Genomic DNA, 22574 nt, shown 5'->3' on the forward strand with positions numbered 1-22574 from the left:
GCCAAGTCAGAGTCCAAAGTCAGAGTCAAGATTCAGTCCAGAAAGTCAGTTACCAGAGAGCAGAGTCCAATTCAGAAAGCAAGGTCTAGCAGTCCAAGGTCATACACAAGAGCAGGCAGGTCCAATATCCAAGTCCAAAGCTGGTCCAAAGGTCACTGGAGTGGAGCAGAGTCCAACAGGTGTTGACTTGTTGCTTCCACACAGAGTAGTCTCCCTTGACTGGCTTTTATAGGCATCTGCTGCGAGGTCTGTCTTACAGCCACCTGCTTAGGAGTAACCCTGCAGTTTATTCATCAGCAGCAAGCAGCTGGTATCGGGCCAGGAGATATGCACTTTGTCTTCTCTCCTGGAGCTCCATTCTTTCATCTCCAGTGCTCAAAGGGTGTGGGTGAAACTGGATGGCTGGTAACAACCACCTGGGACTTATCTGTTGGAATGGGGCTGGAAGGTGCTGCTGGCTCTGCCTCATCTGTTGGCTGTGAACTCTGACAAGCTTGCAGTTCATCTTCTTGCTTGCCGGCTTCTGCTGCTTCAGATCTGGCTATACAGGGCCCCTTTTCTCCTGAGGAGTTCTCTCCTCCTGAGGAGTCCTTCTCTCCTAACTGACCTACAATGCCAGCAGAGATGGAGATGGAAGCCTCTGTGGCATCTCTTTCTTCTCCTGGAAGATTGAGCAATCTGGCTGTGAATGGAAAGTGTTCTCACTTCCTGATGCTTCCCCTGTTGGGTCTGCTGCTGGACCCAGCTGCTCAGATGGGGATTCCATTGATGCAGGGCCCATTTCTTCTGATTCCTCTGAGGAGGAGGTGGTGGCAGCCGGCCGGCCCATGACGTATAGTAGTTTAAAATGTTTATTTCCTAAAACTGTAGGTCATCACCTTAAAGGGCTCTGAATTTGCCATAATTGTTAGTGAATCCTATAATTCCACATTTGTTCTGAACCTTCATTTTCCATATACAGTAAAATTACCTATCACGTTAGGGATAATATTAAATTAATAGTACAGAAATCTGTTAGAAAAGCTACATTAAGAATGTTTCAGGTTAATTTAGAACATTATAGCTTTAGTTTTTGTTCTGTTATTTTCTACTTTAAAATTGTGATTGTAAAATTATTTTACAAGAGATGTAAAGCAACTGACAGATAACTCAATGAGTAATGTGATTTATTTGCATAATAATACTTTCTTCCATGCCAACAGGCAAAACACAGCATCAGCTACTGGGGTGGAGAAACAGAAGCAATTATCTGCTCAGTAATTTTTATGTAAGACGCCCTGAGCCTGTTTCGACGGGGAGGGCAGGGTATAAATTGAATGAATTAATGAATAAATAAATATTTTGTAGATGGGAATTACAAGCTCAGTAAAAGGGAAAGGATTTTTCCTGTAGAAAACTAAAAGTGGTCTATTTTGGTCACTCATTTGATGGAAGGAATGTTTTGTACAAAACACATCCTTGTATACCTTTCATTGTTGTTCACCTTGACTGTAACCATTTTTATCTCTTCTCTCTTTTAGATTCTGTATTGATGCAGAAAACAGAGTTGGTAGCAATGGAGTGGAGGAAATTAAGATACATCAATTTTTTGAAGGTGTTGACTGGGGACATATCAGGTATATGTGATGAAACATTAGTGTGGGGTGTGGGAAACCTCAGGGCTCCCTGATCTTGGGAACCTCACTAGAAAGCTGTTACAGTTTTAGGGCCTCTTTGGCAAATCATTGCATTATCTGTGTACCTCCACACATGCTTGTGTGAGTGGGCCTGTTAGCTTCCCCCCCACACACACACACCAATCTTTGATTGTGAGACCGTGAATGTCACCCTGTTTGCAGTCCCATCTCAGGATTCCATAAATTAATATGCAGTCTAGTATGGATTATTCTGATTGGAGGGCAGTGAGATTAAGCCGCCTTCTGCCTAATCTGAGGCTGAATTTATCTGTCTAGTTCTGTGTGAATTCCAAAGATGATGAAAAGAGCCAGTCCCTGATTGAATACTGGGCAACACCAGGATAGTGTGACTTCTTTGGTGGGATGGCGTGCCCTAAACATTAGTTTTCAGTCGAAGTAGCTGGCAGCAGAGCAAAGGGAGTATCCATCTTTTCCCTGTTTGCCATAAGGGAGATGGAAGGCATTTAGTGTTGGACATGACACCAGGCTTCCACTCTGTGGGACTAAGGTGTGCTCCTTCTAAGGAAGCCTCCTTGTTGAGCAGAAAAGAGTCATTTCCTCGAAGCCATTGAGGTTATGGTTAGAAGACCCTGAAAACAAGAGGCATGAGGGAGGGAAGGGAAGGCGTTAAGAGCTGTGTAGTGCTGTCAAGTTCTACCCTGGACCACTGGAAACCTTTCACAGAGCCCTCTGTTTATTAACTGTTCTGTAAGGAACATCCTCCAAAAGGAGTAGCAGAGGCAACGGGACCCTTCTATAGTTAGCCACCAATGGCCAAGCCACGTGCAGCACAACTCTTAAGTGTGGCAGTACCACAAGATTAAACCATGATGTTCAATGGTAGTGACATTGGTTATGCTGACTACTACTCTTCTGGTTGTTGTTTTTCTTTTGCTGTAGAGAGAGGCCAGCTGCAATCCCTATAGAAATTAAAAGCATTGATGATACTTCCAATTTTGATGAATTCCCAGAATCTGATATTTTACAGCCAGGTGAGAAGGGATGTCTACTTAAAGAAGAAAATTATGATCACAAGTTGTTTTCTAATCTTCCTGATGACCTTACAGTTCACCAGACCAGCCTCTGCTCCCTGCCTCTCCTGGCCCAGTGAGAAAAGATCATGAGTCTCTTCGTGCACACTTCAGTGGCGCCCACTATATCTTATGCCATCGGACAGCCCAGTTCTAAATGCTGCATATGTCAAAACAACCACAGTTGTAAAGCAATATGGAATTTAGTGCCGGTGGCTACAGTTGTCTGAATGGACATGACTTTCTAGAGTGGCTGTGTAAGCAGAAGGATCTTTGCCCATCATTAACTGAGCTGTTCAGAGGGGAAGGGGAGCAGAAGAGACTAGAGGAAATAGAAGCAAGGGACAGAGGGGCAGGAGAAAGGAACTGGAGGGCCCAAGGAGAAGAGGAAGAGAGCATTCTAGAGGCAGGAGAGGACAAGGAGACAGCTAGAGGGAGGAGTCTGAGAAGGACAGCTAGGAGACAGAAGGGCCAGAGAACACAGCTCCAGGTGAGGAAAGCGGATAGTCCCATCTAGGTCTAAGTGGGATCCCCAATGTGGTGCCCTTCGGTTCTGTGGCACCTGCCAACACCACTCCTGGTGCTCGCCCAGTGTTAGAAAGGGGCCAGGGCCAGGTGGGGCTTTTGCCCAGCAGAGCTTCTGATTGGTTATTGGAGATTTGATTGCCTGCACAGATTTTAAAAGTTGCTTTGGCAGCAGCTGCCACCACAATACAAGGATGAAGGTAAACTATATAAGGATGACTGTATAAGGATGACTGTGTGTATGCAAGATATTCAATAATATATTCCATTTTTAAAAGAAAAATAGCTTCTGCCTGAAATTTTGAAAAGTTATTGGAGTTATTGCATAATTGCTACTGGAGTGATGCATAATCTCACTTCCTGACATTTTGTGTTTGGCTCTGCCTCTTGTGGCGGCTGTTCTGTGGTTGTGCTCACCACACTGTGTCAAAAGTCCAAAGGTGCCTGCATGCTCAGAAGGGTTGGAGATCCCCGATCTAAGTTAACTAGTCACATCTTAGTGACCTTACAAGAATTAGATTTCTGCAGGAGAGTACTAAATGATTCACTGAAGTGACACTTTTTGCCCAGAGAGTTTGTGACCCAGTTTGGTCAGTGTGGAGGTAGCAGGAGAGTTTTACTGCAAGGAGGCAGGGTGGAGAAAATGAAGCATTATTTGTTCTCAGAAAACTTTTGTGAACAAATTATGTTTTTATAAAGTAGGAAACAAAAGGAGGAACAGGAGATGGCTTTGAAGGAGGGAGCCTTGGGGCCAGGCCTGACAAGGGTTGCCAGTGCCAGGCTGGGGAATTACTATAGGTTTTGTGGTGGACTATAAGGAGGGCTGGGTTTGGGGAAGGGGAGGGTCTTCAGCTAGGTATAATGCCACATCCACCCTCCAAAGCAGTTATTTTCTCCAGGGAAACAGATCTCTGCTGTCTATAATTCAGTTATAATTCGGGGGGGGGGGGTCTCCAGGTCCCACTTGGAGGCTGGCAACCTTAGGCCTGGCAGCAGTCTAGGGTTGCCAGGTCCCCCCTGACCAACGGGGTGGGTAAACCGTGGGTGGTTTGGGGGGGGGCGGGGGGGGGGGGGGGGACAGGGACTTCAGTGAGGTACAATGTCATAGAGTCCACCCTCCAAAGCATCCATTTTCTCCATGGGAAGTTGTCTCTGTAGTCTGGAGATGAGCAGTAATTCCAGGGGATCCCCAGGTCCTACCTGGAGGCTGGCATCCCTAGGCAGCATCCTATGGGTGACTTGATACCACCTGATTTGCATGACTCAACTAGCCCAGCTGCTTGCTACTGTTCATCAACCACCCTATGAAAGCCAGTGTGATGTAACAGTGAGAGCTTCAGGTTAGCGTCTGTGAGACCCAGGTTCAGATTCCCATCTTGTAGTGGAAGCTGACTGGGTGATTTTGGACCAGTCACATATTTTCAGCCTAATCATCCTCACAGGGTTGTTGTGCAGATAAAAAGGAGGAGAGAATAATGTAAGCTGCTTTGGTCCCCACTGTGGAGAAAGACTGTAAATTTCCTAGGTAGAGGATGTGGGACAGGGGGGTGGAGACGGAAAGCTGAAGACAGATAAAGGTAGGTTGGCTGTTGGGTGGGAAGGAAATAGGGTTGCCAACTCCAGGTTGAGAAATTCCTGGACATTTGAGGGGTGGAGCCTGGGGAGGATGGGATTTGAGGAGGGGAGGAACTACTGACTGGTGTAATGCCATAGACTCCACCCTCCAAACCAGCCATTTCCTCCACAAGAACTACTATTACCAGCCTCCAGGTGAGGGCTGACGATCACCCAGAATTACAACTGTTGTCCAGGTGACAGAGATCAGTTCCCCTGGATAAAATGGCTGCTTTGGAGGGTTGCGTCTATGGCATTATACCCTGGTGAAGCTGCTTGCCTCCCCAAGGCTCCACTGCAAATTTCCAGGAATTTCCCAACCTGGAGCTGGCAGTCCTGTTCTCTGTAGCTGAGAGATCCGTTGTGATTCCCAGCGCGCTTCCACTGCTGCTGTGGGAAGCAGAGGAAGCAGGTGGGTGGCTGGGAATACTGCCACCACTACTGCTGCTGCTGTGTGGGGTGGGGGAGGAAGCAGGCAGGAGGCTGGGAGAATGATGAGGGCAGAAAGAGAGAGTGATGGGGTGGGGGGCAGAAAGACAGAAAGAGTGAGGTGGGGAGGCAGAAAAACAAAGGAAATTATGACGGTCAGAAAGAGAGAGGAAGTAACGTGTGGAGGAGGGAGAGAGAGAGAGAGTGAGTAAAAAAAGGTACAAAACGGAGAAAGAATATGAGAGAGGTAGGGAGAGAGGGGGGAAAGCAAATGTGTGAGGAATGGGATAACCATCCCACAAGTTTCTTGCGGGTTTCCACTTGTCTATATATATAATTCTCAACAGTCCCCTCTGCGTGCGGATACTTATTTCTGCAGATAGGGGGCATACTATCCCCCAACACATTTTTCTACAGACTCAGGGGAATCTGTGGGGTGCAGAAAAATCCAAAAAGTAAAAAATAATAATCAGGGAGGGTTGAATCCCACCCCCATACCTTTTGAAATGGCTGCAGCAGGGATCTACTCTAGGCCCTGCCACATCAATAGTGAGAGATAGCCAGAGACAGAGAGAGAGGGGGGAGGAAGCAAAAGCAGAACTGGACCTGGGATTGGGAAGGATTCCTCTTGCAGTATAAATGGCTAAATAGCAGGGGGGTTGGAGCCAGGCCTGGGACTCAGGTTGCACACTCCAGGTTGGGAAATTTCTGGAGATTCTGTGGTCAAGTCTGAGGAGTGCAGACTCTGAAGGAAGAGTCCTCAGCTGGATATAATGCCACAGAGTCCACCCATTTTCTCCAGGGGAATAGATCTCTGTGGTCTGGAGTTCAGTTGTAGTTCTGGGGGATCTCCAGGTCCTACCTGGAGGCTGACAAACCTAGGCCTACCAGCACCCTCTGGGTGACTTGAGACCACCTGACTTGCATGATTCAACTAGGCCTGGCTGCTTGCTACTGTTCTACAGCAAGCTCCCTATGAAAGTCAGTGTAATATAACGGTCAGCGCTTCAGAGTAGGGTCTGGGAGACTCAGGTTTGAATCCCCACCTTGCTGTGGATATTTGAGATGTGGAGTATGGGGATGATGGGAATTGAGGTGAGGAGGGACTTCAGACAGACTCCACCCTCCAAAGCAGTCATTTCCTCTAGGGCTGGAGATCTGGAATTACAACTGATTTCCAGATGATAGAGATCAGTTCCCCCAGAGCTCATGGCTTCTTTGAAGGGTGGAGTATATGGTATTATACCCTGCTGAGGTCACTTCCAAGCTCAAACCTCATCCTTGTAAGGTTCCATCCCCCCAAATCTCCAGGCATTTCCCAACATGGAGCTGGCAACCCTAAGAGGAACTGATCTCTGTATTTCGACAGTTCATTGTGATTTCTAGAGAGGGGCTGCTGCCACTGTTGCTGTGGGGGGGGGGAGGAAGTAGGTGGGAGGCCAGGAGAGTGACAGGGCAGAAAGAGTGAAAAGGTGGGGAAAGAAAGTGACAGGCATGGAGGGGAGAGAGAGGGGGAAACAAGGGATGGCACGAAGGAGAAAGAGGGTGAGACTAGTAGGGGGAGAGCGAAAGAAGCAGAGGTGGGGGGAATGGGATAACACTCCCGCAAGTTTCCTGCGGTTCTCCATTTGTTATCGTGTACGTGTGTGTGTGTGTATGAATATATATAAAAATAAAAAAGCTGTGCTGGTGACAACTCACCTACTGTCCCATTGGCCATTGGGGAAGTTGCCTTGATGTGCTATTGGCCCGTCCCACTGGCTCCTCTATTCTTACACCCCCACTTTTGACACATTTCACCTTGGGAGTTGTAGTTCTCAGCTAGCCTTACTGTAACCATAGCAAAGGGAATTAGAACTACAGCTCCCAAGTTGGGAGTCCCAAGAGGCCGTGGGATATTAGTAGTAAGGAGTCAGTTAAACTGTTAATCAGTTAAAGTGTTAAACAGGAAGCAGCTTTGGAACTGAAAGAGGTTGGGGGAAAGGGAAGGCGTGGACATCTCTCTGAATTACAATTGATCGCCAGACTACCGGGATCAGTCCCGATGGAGAAAATGGTTGCTTTGGAGGGTGAACTCTATGGCATTATACCTCACTGAAGTCCTTCAACAAACCTTGCCCTTCCCTTAGTATTGCCAACCTCCAGGTGGCACCTGGAGATCTCCAAGATCAGTTCCCCTGGAGAAAATGGCTGCTTTGGGCAGTGGACTCTGTGGCATTATACCCTGCTGAGGTCCCTCCCCACCCCAAACCCTGCCTTCTGCAGGCTCTACCCCTCAGATCTACAGGTATTTCCCAACCCGGAGTTGGCAACCCTGTAACTGGCTATGGAACTACTTTCCAGACCCTTGAAACCCAGAAAACATGGTGTGCAACTCTCCTCCCATCCTATTCACTTGGGGCAGCAAAATTACTTGAGACAGCCCTGCCTTATAGCTGAGCAGAAGGAGATAATGGCTCGCCTCCCTCTATTTCCCCCCTTCTCTCTGCCGCCCAACCAGCCACAGCCGGGACACTTACCTGGAGCCCCTTTCTAGAGCTCATTGTATTTCTTCCCACAACAGTCCTTACTCCTAGTTCATAATAACGTACCAATTTTAATAATTAGTAATTATGTTTCCCCCCCTTTCTTCTCCAGAACAATTTCACCTTGGTCTAAGTTTAAGAAATGACTGTATTATTGTAATGTCTGAAACCATTCTGTAACAACATTGTCATTGGTCAGGGTCAGTAATGGTCTATCTTTGGGATTAATGCATGATTTTATTCTGAATTGAGGCTATTACTTGGGCCTATATTTATTTTTATTGAATTTGTAATAAATTCATGTATAAATACATGTATATTTTTGTATATTTAATAATATTTATACTTCAATTTTAGACACAGAACTATTGGGCCCTTATATTCTGAGTTCTTTAACCTTTTGGTTCTTAATTCACCTCTGGATCCTAGACAAACTTTGTTACGTGCTCACATGGCATAGGTGATTGAGCTTTGATATTTTTCGTGTTAACCTGTGATTGTTGGGAGTTTTGGAATGTATATGTGCTAATTCCTTTTGTTTTTGTCTTCTAGTGCCAAACACCACTGAACCTGACTACAAGTCCAAAGATTGGGTTTTCCTCAATTATACCTACAAGAGATTTGAAGGGCTCACTCAACGTGGCTCCATCCCTTCCTACATGAAATCAGGGAAGTTGTAAAACACAGCAAGGGGGATAAAAATCCCTCCCAAATAAGAACTCAGGTAGCTGCTGCATCCTCAAGATCTGCTTGGCCTAGATCGATAACACTGAAATGTCCACACAGATTGACTGACGCACATAGACTTTGTGGAGACATTAGGAAATCCTACTGGATTAGGATTTCTAAGAGTACTATGATAATTAGTTGGCAGTGCCAGCAGACTTCTCTCCCCCCCCCTTTTAATAGTAAATATTTTTGTTAACTTTATTATAACAAAAGTACTGGAATGAAAGGATCTTTGTATCTGCACTGCCTGTGAGTATATAAAGATTAATTGTGCCTATGTTTGCACTGTGGCTTTGTTGGTACTGTAATATGTCTAACTGGCCCAGAGGTTGAAATCATATTGCACATGTAAGAAGCATCACTGGCAGTTACCCGGTGAAGTTGCCTATCATGTGTGCTTAATTGTTGTCCTGGGTGTGGATTTAGATATGCAGTATAGAAACCACCAGCCACTTTTTGCGATGTTATAGAAAAGAATCTGCCCAACAGATGAAGTGTAGTGACATGCAAAGTTATCCTGGAATAATTGTTTTGAGAAAAAACAATACTGGTTCAAATAAGTTGTTTGAAAGGTTTATTTTTTGTGTGCTTCATGGCTTATACTTGAGGGCAGAGCACATGGTTCCTAATAAAGATACAAAAGAGGAGTTGTACTTCAGGGAGGCAAATGTTATTCTGGTTGGCGTGCAAAGGGTAGCTGAAAGACAGTACCTTTAGCATAATAAACTTCTGTCGAGTGAGTTGTAATTCTTTACTTTCAGAGAAGAAAATTCCACTGTCTTCAAATCAGACAACTTAATTCTAAGTAAAGCTTCTAGAATGATAGTAGGGAACTTCTAGAGAAAGGAGGGGAGTGCAGGGACAATGCCATTCCTACTAAGAAGCAGGGAAAGATGCTTTTAAAAATGACTAAGACCATATCTTTTCTTGGTTTTATTTTTTCCCTCCTAAATTATTTTTTGTGGGATGGTTTGTCACTGTGTCATTTATTCTTCTCTGAGTACCAAAGATCCTAAAATGGCTTGATTGCAAATTTACGCAGTTCTGTTTTCTAGAAGTGTATGTGATTCACTTATTTTCAAAATAGGTGTTGAATGATGAAAACCTTTGTACACATGCACTTAACAAACGATGTAATTCTTCTGAGCTGAAGTCCTGGAAATGGGGATCAGTTTATGGTGGGGGTGTATTAGATGTCATATCTTCCTGAATGTGGAGAGTGTTTTAAGATTACCATGGCTTTGGGCTGAGTTATAGAATCAGAAGTATCATGTGGTACAGTCTTCTGGCAGTGTGCCACTACAGTATGTGTGGCATACTCTAATTTAAAGACAGAGGGAATTTCTGTGCATAGACTACTAGCAGCATTTGGGGAGGGAAAAGAGTTAGACATCTTTTCCTTGACAGGCCAGCTTTCCACAGGCAGTGGTTTTAGATGTTAAAGAGCATTCAAACATACACACTTCCATGTGCAATCTCCCAAGCGGGACAATCCCGGGCGAGCTGTACAAGAAGCAAATGATGGATGGTTTTAGCTGTGAAAAGGATGCAAAATTACACCAATATTGCCAGCCTTCTAATAATGTGGTCATGGGAATTGCATTGTTAATTTGTCTTGCTAGAGTGTTAGGTCAATTTTATTTTTGTATGTTGATTACTGAATACCACAGTTGCTAGATGCAGTGTGGGAGAGAAGATGGTGGTCGTAATTTAAGCTTAAACGTGAGGACTGACTGCTAGTTGGGCCCCTTGTTAAAGCCAAGCTTTCATTTCATTTTTGTAAAATGACTAACATGCTACTTGCGCTGGTCAGCAAAGAAAGGGGCAGCGCAGGACAAGACAGGAGAGGCAGGGGCACCACTCCCCAGAGTGGACAGTTTTCAAATCACTGGAGCCATCCCTCCCTCGCCACCCTCTTCCCTTGTGGCTGGGTTGACATCCAGGTGCTAGATTTGCCCCTGTAGTTCCTGGATGCTGATCTGTATGCCAGAGAGGTTAAACATTTAGCCTTTGACTGGAATCTTGGACTAGAGTCTACATCCCTTAAAGAATACTTTATGTTGGGCTTCTGGTTTTGCTCTTGGATTGTTTTTCTGTCTCAAACATACAACGCCTCGAGTTATTCTCCAGTATATAATCAGTGCTTCAAAATGACTCTGATCTTTATGAACATATAAGCACCGTAGCCTGACCTTCTTTAAAGCTGGTTGCATTTCAAAAGTTCATTTTAAGAACTGAAAGGGCAACTCTCTTTCACTAATAGATTTGGCCCTGATTCACTAGTTGTGGTTTGGGAAAAGTGACAATAGAAAGCATTACAAAGATTTATATAAGGCTTTTTACAGTGTATTAAATAAACCTTACTTTTTTTTGGTAAAGTTGTGGTTTTGTAAAATATTTGTGTGGGGTGACGGTGTTTTTATTGCACTGTGAAACATCAGATGCTTCTTTTGTGTATCCTGAACACATCTTTTTATGCCATAACAGATATTTTGAACCGCAGCTATGTGGCATTAGTTCTAAAATGATCAATATTTTTCAGTGGGTTCAGAAGTGACCTTTCCTTTTGGTAGATTAATTTTGAATAGGTCTTCATCTTTCCGTATGGATTTACAGCCTCTCGGCCTCATGCTCACCAATAAACAATCACCACAGCCTGTGCCAGAAACAGCCCCTATTGTGCACAGCCAAGCAATCCGTGGACAACTTCACTGAGGTTTGGAGCCTGGCATTGCCTGAGCAATACTTTTTTAAAGACAATGTTGCCAAAGTATGTTGGGTTGAACATTCTAAAATGAGAGCTACATATTAAAAACAGTCATATACGATGGCCCTTGAGGCTCTGTAACACAGCAGAGTACAGGTTACAAGGGTAACCTTTCTTTCGTACATACATGTTAAAAATTCATATCACCTTGATATTTTCCCCCAGCTACTTCGGGGGTGGAGTTTTAAAAGCAATCTGATGCTGTTTGGACAAGATAGAACTGCTCACTCTCTGTTTAGCCTCTGGCAAATAATGAGTTTTCTAGCAGGAGAACATCTACCAAGAACTCCTTAGTACAACCTGGGCTCATGACAACTCTATCAAAATGCCACCTCAAAAAGCATCTAGGATGCGTTGGGCAAGAATACCTCTCCACCCACTTTCAGGACATCCAAATGGATTTCATAGGTCTTGCACAGTTGGTGTCCAGTATTCCAGTTCGCATGGCTTTTAGCAGAGTACTATGAGGATTCTGTGGAGCTGTGGTGGCTCAAGTGGTTAAGACGCTGAACTGCAGGCTGTGGAAGGTCAGTAGTTCAGCAGTTCGAGACCCGAGCTCCTGTCTCTAGCTCCAGCTCCTGCCAACCTAGCAGTTCAAAAGCAAGAAATTGCAAATAGATAAATAGGTACCACTCCAGTGGGAAGGATTACAGCGTTCTGTGCACCTTGGTGTTTAGTCATGCCGGCCACATGACCACGGAAACGTCTTCGGACAGCACTGGCTCTTCGGCTTTGAAACGGAGATGAGCACCGCAACCCTAGAGTCGGATTCGACTGGCTTTCGAGCAAGGGAACCTTTACCTTTACTTTACCTATGAGGATTCTATGTCAAATACACCTTCAATTTTTTATATGAAATTGCTTAGACTATGCAAAATAACATACAAGTTGAACACGGAGCTGCAGTTATTGCTATAAGTGACATATATGGTTGGATCCCGCCCCCGCCCCCCAACTGCAAGGGTCAAACCATGCATTCAAAAACTTCTCCTGACGTATCTGGGAGGAAGCTGGGCTATAACCATTACATCTTATCTTTGATGTGAAAGGAGTTTTCTTTGTGTCCAAGGCCATTTAGACAGTTCAGTCTAGCAATAGGTAGACCAGGTGAGATTTAGAACTTCCCTTGATGGTTAGGTTGCTCTGGGGACTGAATTGCTTCTCAACTACTCACATGAATCATTTAAAGGTTGTGGGACTAATCCTGTAAAATGATCAGTCTTCAAACACTCTAGTAAGAAGTACACAGTATAGGGACAACAAAATCTAATCATCCCAAGTCAAATTAAAGTTTTATAGCTATGATCTTACTACTTAGTCATTCTCACTCTGAAGGGGAGGGCATCTTGATGGGTGAGTCCCATCCATCCATCCATCCAGGAGGCAGGAGTAAAATTCTTCTAGACTTCCTGTCTCCTGGGCAGAGTCCCCCACTTTCTTCAGCTAGCCTTGTCGGGGAGAGCAGACATTTCGTAAGAGCTGCTCAGCAAGGCCCCTACAATTCAGCAGAAGGCACCTGATACTTCTGTTTCTACCATTTTAATACTTCTCATCTATATATCTAATTCTCAAGTCGCCCCCTGGTGTGCGGATACTTAATCCGCACATCGGGGCGACCTGGGGGGGAGGGAGAGGTTTGTGCGCACGTGGGGTGGTCCCCACGGGTGCACAAAAATCCTAAACCTGGAAAATAACATCGGGGGGCGGGGAGGAACCAGCAGCGAGGGCCGAGCGGCACGCTGCTCAGCGCTCGCTTCGGGGCCGGGGGGAGAATGGCGAGGAGCCGGGGAGGGAAGGCAAGGGGGAGGAAAGGCAGGGGGGGGGGGAGACGGTGCTTCCTCTGCCTCCCCCCCCCCCGCGAGTATCACGGGCCCCACCCTTTGTCCTTATTCAATACTTCAATTCCTCCTTTTGGTCTACTCCCCCCCCTTCTGAGGATGGCATGGCTGAGGCAATGGAGGACATTGAGAACGCCAACAAAGCCTCAGATGGCTTCATTTCCAAGGAGGATGGAGACTCCCTTCTCCTCACAAAACAGGAGAAAGGGACTACTCTCCAGTACAGTTGAGCAGCCACAGACCTGCAGAAGAGTAGCCAGTGGCAGATGTGCAGAGGTGGCAAGAAGAGCATGCTGCATGAGTAGACCGCGTCTTGGAATATGCCTCAATGGCAGAGGCCAAATTGGCAGGAAGCTCTTCCATGCCAACAAAGATGCCAGACTCAGGCTCAGTGCATCTGACTGCAGTGGAGTAGTCAGGGAGATGGAGTACCACCACAGAGCAAGGTAGAGACGCCTCCCCTCCCTCTCAATCTCCATTTTCTGAATGCCCCCTGTAGATAGTAAGCTGACTTCACCATGCAGTGTTGGAGAAATTTTGGTCCCTGCGAGAGCAGGCCACACTTCTCCCATGAGGGAGCCAGAAAAGTTATTGTTCAAGGTCCTCTTCCAGATCACATCCCCTCCCCCCTTCCCATGGGTCATTAAGATGAGGGAGCAGGGACAATTCCTTGATAGGGGGCAGATTGCAGGGCACAAGCCCTGACTGACTAAGGGAGCACATAAAATGGCTGTGCACAGTCCCACCCTTCTCACAAGAAACTCAGGGGAATCAGACAGTTCTTCCATTAAGGAAGAAGGGGAAATGTCTGGGGAAGAGATTATGGTTCCAGAGCAACCCAAACCTCTCTCTAAGCAAGAGAACTATCAAGGACTACTACCCAAGGCTGTGAATGCAGTAGATTTCTCAGAGCTCCCAGAAACGGGAAGAAGTGACCAATCCTAAAGCTAAACCCAAAGGGAATTTCCCCCCAGGTTACCTAGTATGGAAAAAGTAGTGCCACTCCCAGAATTCTCTAAGACTCAAATGGAAGAGGAATGGTCAAAACCTGAGTTGAGCAAAAAAAGTTTTATTCTTTGCCTAACCATGCTATAGATCTCTTGCAGGTTCCATTAGCAGATGCTACTGTCATAGCTCTCTTCTCAGTAGCCTGGTCACTACAGTCAGGAAAGTATCCCTATGTGACCAACTGGACTGTCATTCAAATTATGCTCTAAGAAAACCCCATGAGGACTCAGCCGTTTCAGCCACTTCATCTTTGTTTGAAGCGAGCAGTGGGATCCCATAAGGATTGTTATTGGGGCCGGCACTTATTTAAGTTGTTTGTGAATGATCTGACACTAGGGGTAAGTGGTATAGTGGCCAAGGTTGCAGATGAGACAGAATTATTCAGAATGGTGAAAGCCAAGGCTGACTGGAGAGCTCCAGGAGGATATCTATGAAGTCAGTGAGTGGGCAGCAATGTGGCAAATGCAGCTTCAAGTGTAGGCTAGTTCAGTCTAGGTCAGTGCAAGGCAACAGGGCTGCCTGAGACCGCCCTACCCGAGGTAGTGAGGCCCAATGACTAGCTTCGGGTTTGTTTTTTGGGGACCGTTTGGCCATGTTTTTCAATGCTTGGTTACGCATCGCCGATGATGCCTGGGTGTTGTCCGTAATAAAACGAGGTTACTTTTTGGAGTTTTCTGCTTACCCTAAGTGTCTGTGTTTCCTTTCAGTGTTCTAATTGACAGGGCATACTCTCGTCAGCAGTACAAGCTCTTTTAGATAAAGGTGCGGTGGTGGAGGTATTCAACCACAGTGAGGAGCCTGGGTTCTATTCCCCCTTCTTCCTCATAAATAAGGATAGGGGACAGTGGCCCATTCTGGATCTTTGTCAACTGAACAAAGTCCTCTCCAAGCCTAGATTTCATATGCTGTCGTTACAGGAGGTGCTGCTATTGCTGCATAAGGGCTGTTGGTTCACCACTATTGATTTACGAGATGCATATTTTCACATCTCAATTCACAGGGCCTGTAGACGATACTTAAGGTTTGCCCATACTGGCTCCATATTCCAGTACTCTGTACTCCCCTTTGGCCTAGCCTCACCTCCCTGGGTTTTTTCCAAGTGTCTCTCGGTAGTGGTTAGTCACCTACGTCTCCAGGGCTGCATAATTTATCTTTACCTTAATGATTGGCTCCTGGTGGCAGATTCTGTAGAACAATTGTCCAGGGATGTTACTCTGACCCTTGAGACGCTACGGTCTTTTGGATTCTTGGTGAACCTTGAAAAATCCAAGTTGCAACCGTCCCAATGTATTGACTTCATTAGCACCACTCTCGACGCCACCTTGGCTATGGCATTTTTACCTGACGCCCGTGCCCAACGCATTAATGTTCTGGTACTTTCTTTGCAGTCTTATCGGAGATGTTCGGCCAGGTTCCTCCAATGTCTCCTGGGTCACTTCTCTGCCACGATGGCGGTGACACCGTATGCTAGATTGCACATGCAGCCCCTCCAAAATTGGTTCCTTAGGAACTTCCACGTCCACTCATAACCCAAGCCGCCACCTTACCGCTCCATGTACTATATTGCGGGGCTTAACATGGTGGATCGGGTTGCCACAAGCGGGGGTTCCCTTCGGCATCCGTCCCTATCAGCTTAAGTTGTTTACAGATGCCTCCCTCACAGGTTGGGGAGCCCATTGTGCAGGTTAGGTAGTGCAAGGTTGATGGACGCTGGCTGAAGAAAGGCTGCACATTAAATTGTTAGAACTGAGGGCAGTAAGAAGAGCCTTTTCTTCTTTTGCAGACCTTATCCGAAATCCTTCTGTGCTTCTTCACATAGGCAACACTACAGTGCAATACTACATAAACAAACGGGGGCACTGCCTCATTGGCGCTCACCAGGGAAGCAACCTTCCTCTGGCACCAAGCCATACTAAATGGGACGCACCTCACGGCCGTTCATATCGCTGGCCATCTGAATACACAAGCAGACAGGCTCAGCAGGGATTTTTATTCCCCCCAAGACTGGTCTCTATGCCACAGATACCTGGAGCCTTTGTTTCAGAAGTAGGGCACACCTCACATAGACCTCTTCGCATCTCCTACAAACGCAGAGTCCTGGCTGTTTTGTTCCTGGGCTGCCATAGGTGCAGGATCAGCACATGCAGGATCCCTAGGCGATGCTTTCCAGCATCGGTGCAATGGGTGCCTGTTTTACGCCTTCCCCCCTCTGCCATTATTAAACAGGGAAATAGCCAAGGCTTATCACGATGGCACCACAGCCATCATCATAACTCCTTTCTGGCCCCGGTGCCTGTGGTTCCCCAAGTTATGGCTGTTGGCCAATGGCACGTTTCACAGGTTTCCCTTGGCCCCAGACCTCCTCCTGGGTCAGCAGGACCACCGACTCAATCTGCTCTCCCAGAAGCTGACAGCATGGAGCGTTAAGTCGAACCCTCACCCTGCTCTTGGGTAGATATAGTATTGCAAGCGTCCAGGAAACCCTCGACTAGGCGGTCTTACTCTAGAAAATTCTCTAGGTTTGCCGCGTGGGCGGGGACTAAAGCTGTGGACCCTGTTACTTGTGACCTGTCGTATATTTTAGAGTTTCTCTTTTCACTAAAACAGGAAGGTTTGGCGAATACTTCCATTAAGGTCTAATACGGCCGCACACATGCCTACCGGGGGCAAATCTGTTTTTGCGCCTGCTGATGCTAAAAGGTTTCTAAGGGGGTTAAATAATTTATACCCACCTTCCAAAGTCCCTGTTCCCCAATGGAGTTTATTGCTGGTGTTGGCTAAACTTGTGCATAAACCTTTTGAACCCTTGGCCACATGTCCGTTGTCCTTTCTTTCATACAAAGTTGTGTTCCTAGTAGCCATTACCTCCATTAGGCGTGTGGGTGAGCTTGCGGCTCTTTTAATAGAGCCTCCCTTTCTCCGCATACACAAAGGTAAGGTACTCCTACATCCACGCATTGATTTCCTTCCCAAGGTAGTGATCAAGTTCCACCTTGGTCAGGACATCACTCTGCCTGTCTTTTTTCCTTCCCCCATGACCTTGGCAGAATGAACGCTACACACTCTAGATGTTAGGAGGGCCTTCCTTTTTTATTTAGACAGGACAAAGAATTTCTGTGTAGGTACGTCTTTATTTGTTTGCTTTGGTGGGCACAAGAAAGGTCGAGCGGTTTCTGCTCAAACACTTTCTACGTGGATTTGTATGGCCATAAAGTTATCATATGAGGCTGCAGGAGCGCAGTGTCCCTCTGCCTTGTTCGCACAATCCACCCATGCGCAGACCTCCTCAGCGGCTTTTCGTCTGGCATATCGCTTCAAGACATCTGCTGAGCCGCGACCTGGCCGACTCCTTTGACATTCGTCCGCCATTATGCGATGGATATAGACGTTTGGAGAGATGTGGCTGTGGGAAAAGCAGTATTAAAATCAATTTTTTGTTGAGACCTCCCACTCCCTCCTCCGAAGTAAGTGAACTTGCTATACTCCCATGTGGGACTGCACAGATGCCACGCTGATGAAAACAGGGGTTGCACTAATCTTTGTTCATCTAGTGGGCTTCTGTGCAGGCACACATCCCTCCCTCCTTCCCCGCTGTGGGAGTCTTGTATTCCTAGAAGGTGGAAATGGAGAACTGAGGGAAGAGTGCTGGCTCCTCCCAGGTCACGTGGTTTTTGGGCGGGAAATTGCTGCCTGGGGAGGAGCCAAGCACTCTTGGGAAGAAAATTCTACACTATGAGCTCACTAGTTCTTCCCAGTGGCTGGCCTGCGGAAGCACAGTCCCCATGTGTGCCTGCACAGAAGCCCACTAGATGAACAAAGGTTACAGGTAAGTGCAACCCCTGTTTTTCATCCACTCCTTCTCTAAGAAGTGAGAAATACCAGGGTCAGCACATAAAAGAGCTCTAGAGAGGTCATTTTATTTATTTATTTATTTGTCAGATTTATACCCTGCCCTCCCAGCCAAAGCCGGCTCAGGGCGGCTTACATGAAATAAAAACACATCAGTAGCAACAGTCTAAACACAGTCCAACATTATAAGGTGCTATAAACATTAAGTGATACTGATTTTAAAGCAAAATGTCTACAAATCTGGATGTCTGTAAATCTGTCCCCCATGGCTTCTTCTAATCAGTTGCAAAGCTCAGCTTGGTTTCTCCATTGCTGGTTACAGAGCATCACCTCAAACTTTTTCTATGTGCCGTACACACACTAGGAAATTTAGAACACAAGGTTCAGCCTGGCTGACACATGTGTCCTGGCTAGAAGCTGCCAAAAGAAATCCCATTAATTTTGGACTAACAGTTTAGGGAGGTGAACACATTGCATTCGACAGCAAGCTTGGATCTGTTTTGGGTCTGTCAAATAGCAATACTGTAGTTGTGCAGCCATGAAACACCGTATTATATGAATGCATGAAAAGTAATCTCATGAAGAGGTTCAAACTACTCACCAACAGTCAAATGATCAGGAAAAAATGGCTCCCTTTTTGTGGCCAGGCAGCAAACAGACCATAAGCTGACCTGCAGGATGCTCAAGTAGCCACTGGTCATCATGGACTGTTGAAGAAACCTCTTGCAGTTATTAAATTGTTGATCTCTAAAGAAAGATCGGCCACTGTTTTCTGGCTATTAGTCAGCACCCAGTAGAGTAATGTCTGTGGACACTTTAAAATGTTCCTATGAGGACAGGCTTGCAATAATAATGGGAGTGTTGATGTGGGACTCAAAGCAAGGGTTTTCCACAATACTAATGAATCTTTCTAGATAGCACAGTAAAAATCCAAATAGAATACCCTTGAACCCACTGAGCTGTCATTCTAGGTGTTCTATAACTTTCTAAAGCATCTTTTGTATGATTGTACAATGCACTTTATTTTTAAAAGCAGCCGCTCCAAGAGATTACCTTAATTATGAGAGTAAAGAAAGAATGGAGGGAACTTAATCACTGCAGCTACCCACTGTGACAATACTTAAAATGAACAGGAATGTTTTCTTCTGCATGACCCCCCTGAGTTTTAACTGCTTCAAAGATTTCATTTCTAGGGCTTGCTACTTTTGCTAAAATAAATGAAATCCATGGAGGAAAAACACAAACTGGTAATCAGTTTTTATGGACTCTGATGCTCTTTGGATTTATAAGAACTTTATTTTTCATTAACAGGTTTGAAAATAATTCTGACTACATTCTTGTGTTATTATTAGAACACTGTTATCTTTTTATTTATTCTTTCTCTCAATGTATATCAAGAAAGATTACAAAATGCATATTTCTATGGTCTGGAACTGTAGTTTTGTAGCCAAGAAAACAAACTATAGTCTTTAGAGAATGTATAATTCTCCCATTTCTGAGCAATGTGCAAGGGAAGAAAGGGGAGCACATGGATCTCCAGGGCTTGTTTTTATTTTGTTATATCTGAATGTACCTATAGAGCGCTAGAGAGATGTTCTACAAGACAACTGTCAGAAAGAAGCTGTCAAGCATAGGAAAGGAGAATTTGATACCATCTATTTTTCACTCTTCCTCCAAGGAATCCAGGATGGCTGCCTTAGATCTCTCCCCCACTCATTTTATTCTTCCAACATCCTCTATGAGGTAGGTGAGGCTGAGAAAGAGTGACCCAGTGAATTTATAGTTCAGTAGATATTTGAACCCAGGTTGCAACCACTACTGACAGCCAGTTTGGTGCAGCGGTTGAGTGTGGACTGGGAGAACTGGGTTTGATTTCCCACTCCTCCACATGCAGCTGCTGGTGTGACACTGGGTCAGTCATAAGTTCTTTCAGAGCTGTTCTCTCAAGGGCAGTTCTCAAGAGAGCTCTCTCAGCCCCATCTACCTCACAGGGTGTCTGTTGTGGGGAGTGGAAGGGAAAGGGATTGTAAGCCACTCTGAGACTACTTTGGGGAGTGAAGGGAGGGGTATATATCCAATCTTGTCGTCTTCTACTCCACACTGGCTTTTTCAGGAAAGAAAAAGGAACAGAGAACTACAGGCTAGGACAGAGGCCAACATAACAGATTATTTTAGGATCTTAAAGTTGCTGAGTCTGTTATTCATAAGAGGGAAATAGTATAGAAAAAGCAAAACACCTCCCTAACCCAAAGTAAAATCTGTTTATAGGACTCTTCCTGCTTCATCTATGGTGGCCACTCATAAATGTCCGTGCTCTGCATAAGGAAGATTCCTCCCGTCGGCCAAAATAGTTTTGTTAAAGCATGTATAATGGAACAGATGGAGCAGGTCCCAGTACAGTCCATGAAAGCTGATGCTAAAATAAAACCTTATTGGGCTTCAAGGTGCCACAAGCCTCCTGTTTATGAAAGCTGCCAAATGGTAATAGCATGGTAAAGCCCCCATTAGCATGGGATAAAGATACAACTACAAGTATAATTTGTCTGACAAAGGAAGCTTTGACTCTCGATACCCTGAATATTTTGGTCTCTAAGGTGCTACTGGACTCGAATCTAACTGTTCTACTTCAGCCCAACACAGCTATCCTCTGAAACTATCTTCATGGATGGCACCACATTCAGTCACGTGGAATGGAAATCCATCAACCTTACAAAAAAACCTGCACAGGTACACTCTGGCATTATTTTTCTTACCAAATGCAGAAGACTTGATATTATACTTAAAGGACTGAGAATAAAAAAATCCACTATAATTCACTTATAATACTGTGACGGACTGCCCTGAACAATTTTCTTAGTGCAGCAATTTCAGAGTCCTGAGAGGTGAAGAATTAACTCTTCGCTGGAATGGAGAGCTTGAGTAACAGGCTGCTCCCTTTCCCCTCTTCACTCTGATTGGCCAGCGCCAGTTGAGGAGAACTATATGATTAGCTGAGTGCTGAGGGCATGGTCTTTTTGGAGTCATTCGGCCAGTTGGTCTTTGGGAAGTCAGGCAGTCAGTGGGCTTCTGACAGAGTCGGCTGGAGTCAGTGAGTCTGACAGAGTGAGTCAGACAGGTTCACCTTTGGAGTGAAGGGAAATGACTCCTTGCCTTAACTGTTTTCTATCAATTCTGAGGAGGAATCAGAACTGAATGCCTAAGGGTCAGCCTAAGCTGAAGTCCGTTTTACACAGACACCAGAACTGGGACTGAGATTTTGGTGAGGGTGATTGGGTAGTATGCTGAAACTCCCATTCAGGCCAAAAGAAAAGGGCTGTATCTTCTGAGGAGAAGAATAATTCCTGCCCAGTTACAAAGTGGCTTTTGTTCTGAGGAGATCCCTGGTTGGTTATTAAGGGAATCGGATTTAGACACCTCGGGATATTGAAATAAACTGTGGTTTCCAAAAAGGGGGGGGGGGGAGTTTAGGTGCACAAATAAAGAGACCATCTCCAGGAGACCTGAAGAGTAATAGGGAACTATATGAAGAAACATTGTAACTGTAACTAAAATACTCACTCAAAAGCCTCTCTCACTGTTAAGATCCACGAAAATAAACTTCAACAACACTATTTTGATAGTTAAAAGAAGTATAATCTGTATTAACAACAATTTTTACCTCAGCATTTCCAGCCCCTGGCTACACCTATTCAATTCCTGCCTGTTAAATAAAATTGTTATTTCTGTTTGAATGTTATACCGTCTCAAGTGCCATTTGAAAGGGAAAAACAAGAGGGCTGTTACTTATCCCATCAAGTTCCTGGGCTAAAAGACAAATTAGATCTTCATGACAGGGTGGGACAGACAGACTTTTAAAACAAAAACTAAATCCATGCTACTTGGGGCGGCTCAGTCACAGTTGGGAACAAATTTTTGGGAGGAAAACCTGCCTGATCGTCATACCTACAAACTATGGGGAAAATCTGTGCTCTGCTTTCTCAAAGAAGCTTCTTATACATCTGATCACTGTCTTATATTGCAAGCAGAAATAGATCAACGAGAAGCTCTCTGGACACTTCCATAAGAAACTAATCCATTTACCAGGATTATTTTTTTAAAAACAAGCTACCTACAACTCACAGTTCACCTCCCTGAAGAAACAAAAGACATGAAGCTGTCTAGCCTCTTGTACAGTGGAGGCCACAACAATAACAATTCCGTCAGCAATATTGTCAACCTCTCACAACACACCCTTAGCCAGGCATAGGAATCTGTTCTTTTAAGAGGAGGACTATCCTTCTGCCACACTAAATCCACACTAAAAATACAGTTCTGTGGTGACTTGAAGGCCTTTTTTACTGCCTGCATCGGAAGGAGTACTTTCATCAAGCCTTCAAGCAGAACAGGCAACATCGTTATAACAAAGCAATTCACAATCTACTGCTGTACAGCTGCCACCTCTTCAAACCACCATTGGACAACACATTGACCACCAACTGCAACCGATCCAGCACTACAGGAAAAAACTCTACATGGACTCCCCCCACAGCTATAATGCAACACTTGATCTCTCCATAGAATGTTTTTGCATCAAAGCCAAACTG

At 45.3% G+C, this 22574-nt stretch overlaps 1 protein-coding gene across 2 annotated transcripts in view; it reads left to right on the forward strand.

Annotated features, from left to right (window-relative positions):
* Window positions 1-9282, forward strand: part of STK38L (serine/threonine kinase 38 like) — a 48048-nt gene extending 38766 nt beyond the window's left edge. For both annotated transcript variants that reach the window (XM_015429434.1, XM_015429435.1), the window contains 3 exons: window positions 1521-1616; window positions 2577-2668; window positions 8353-9282. In XM_015429434.1, the coding sequence (XP_015284920.1) occupies window positions 1521-1616; window positions 2577-2668; window positions 8353-8480 (316 nt within the window). In that variant the 3' untranslated portion in view covers window positions 8481-9282. The remainder of the gene's footprint in view (window positions 1-1520; window positions 1617-2576; window positions 2669-8352) is intronic.
* Window positions 9283-22574: the final 13292 nt, after the last annotated feature.

Source organism: Gekko japonicus, unplaced genomic scaffold, assembly GCF_001447785.1.
Source record: "Gekko japonicus isolate JY-2015 unplaced genomic scaffold, Gekko_japonicus_V1.1 scaffold169, whole genome shotgun sequence".
Lineage (NCBI taxonomy): Eukaryota > Metazoa > Chordata > Lepidosauria > Squamata > Gekkonidae > Gekko > Gekko japonicus.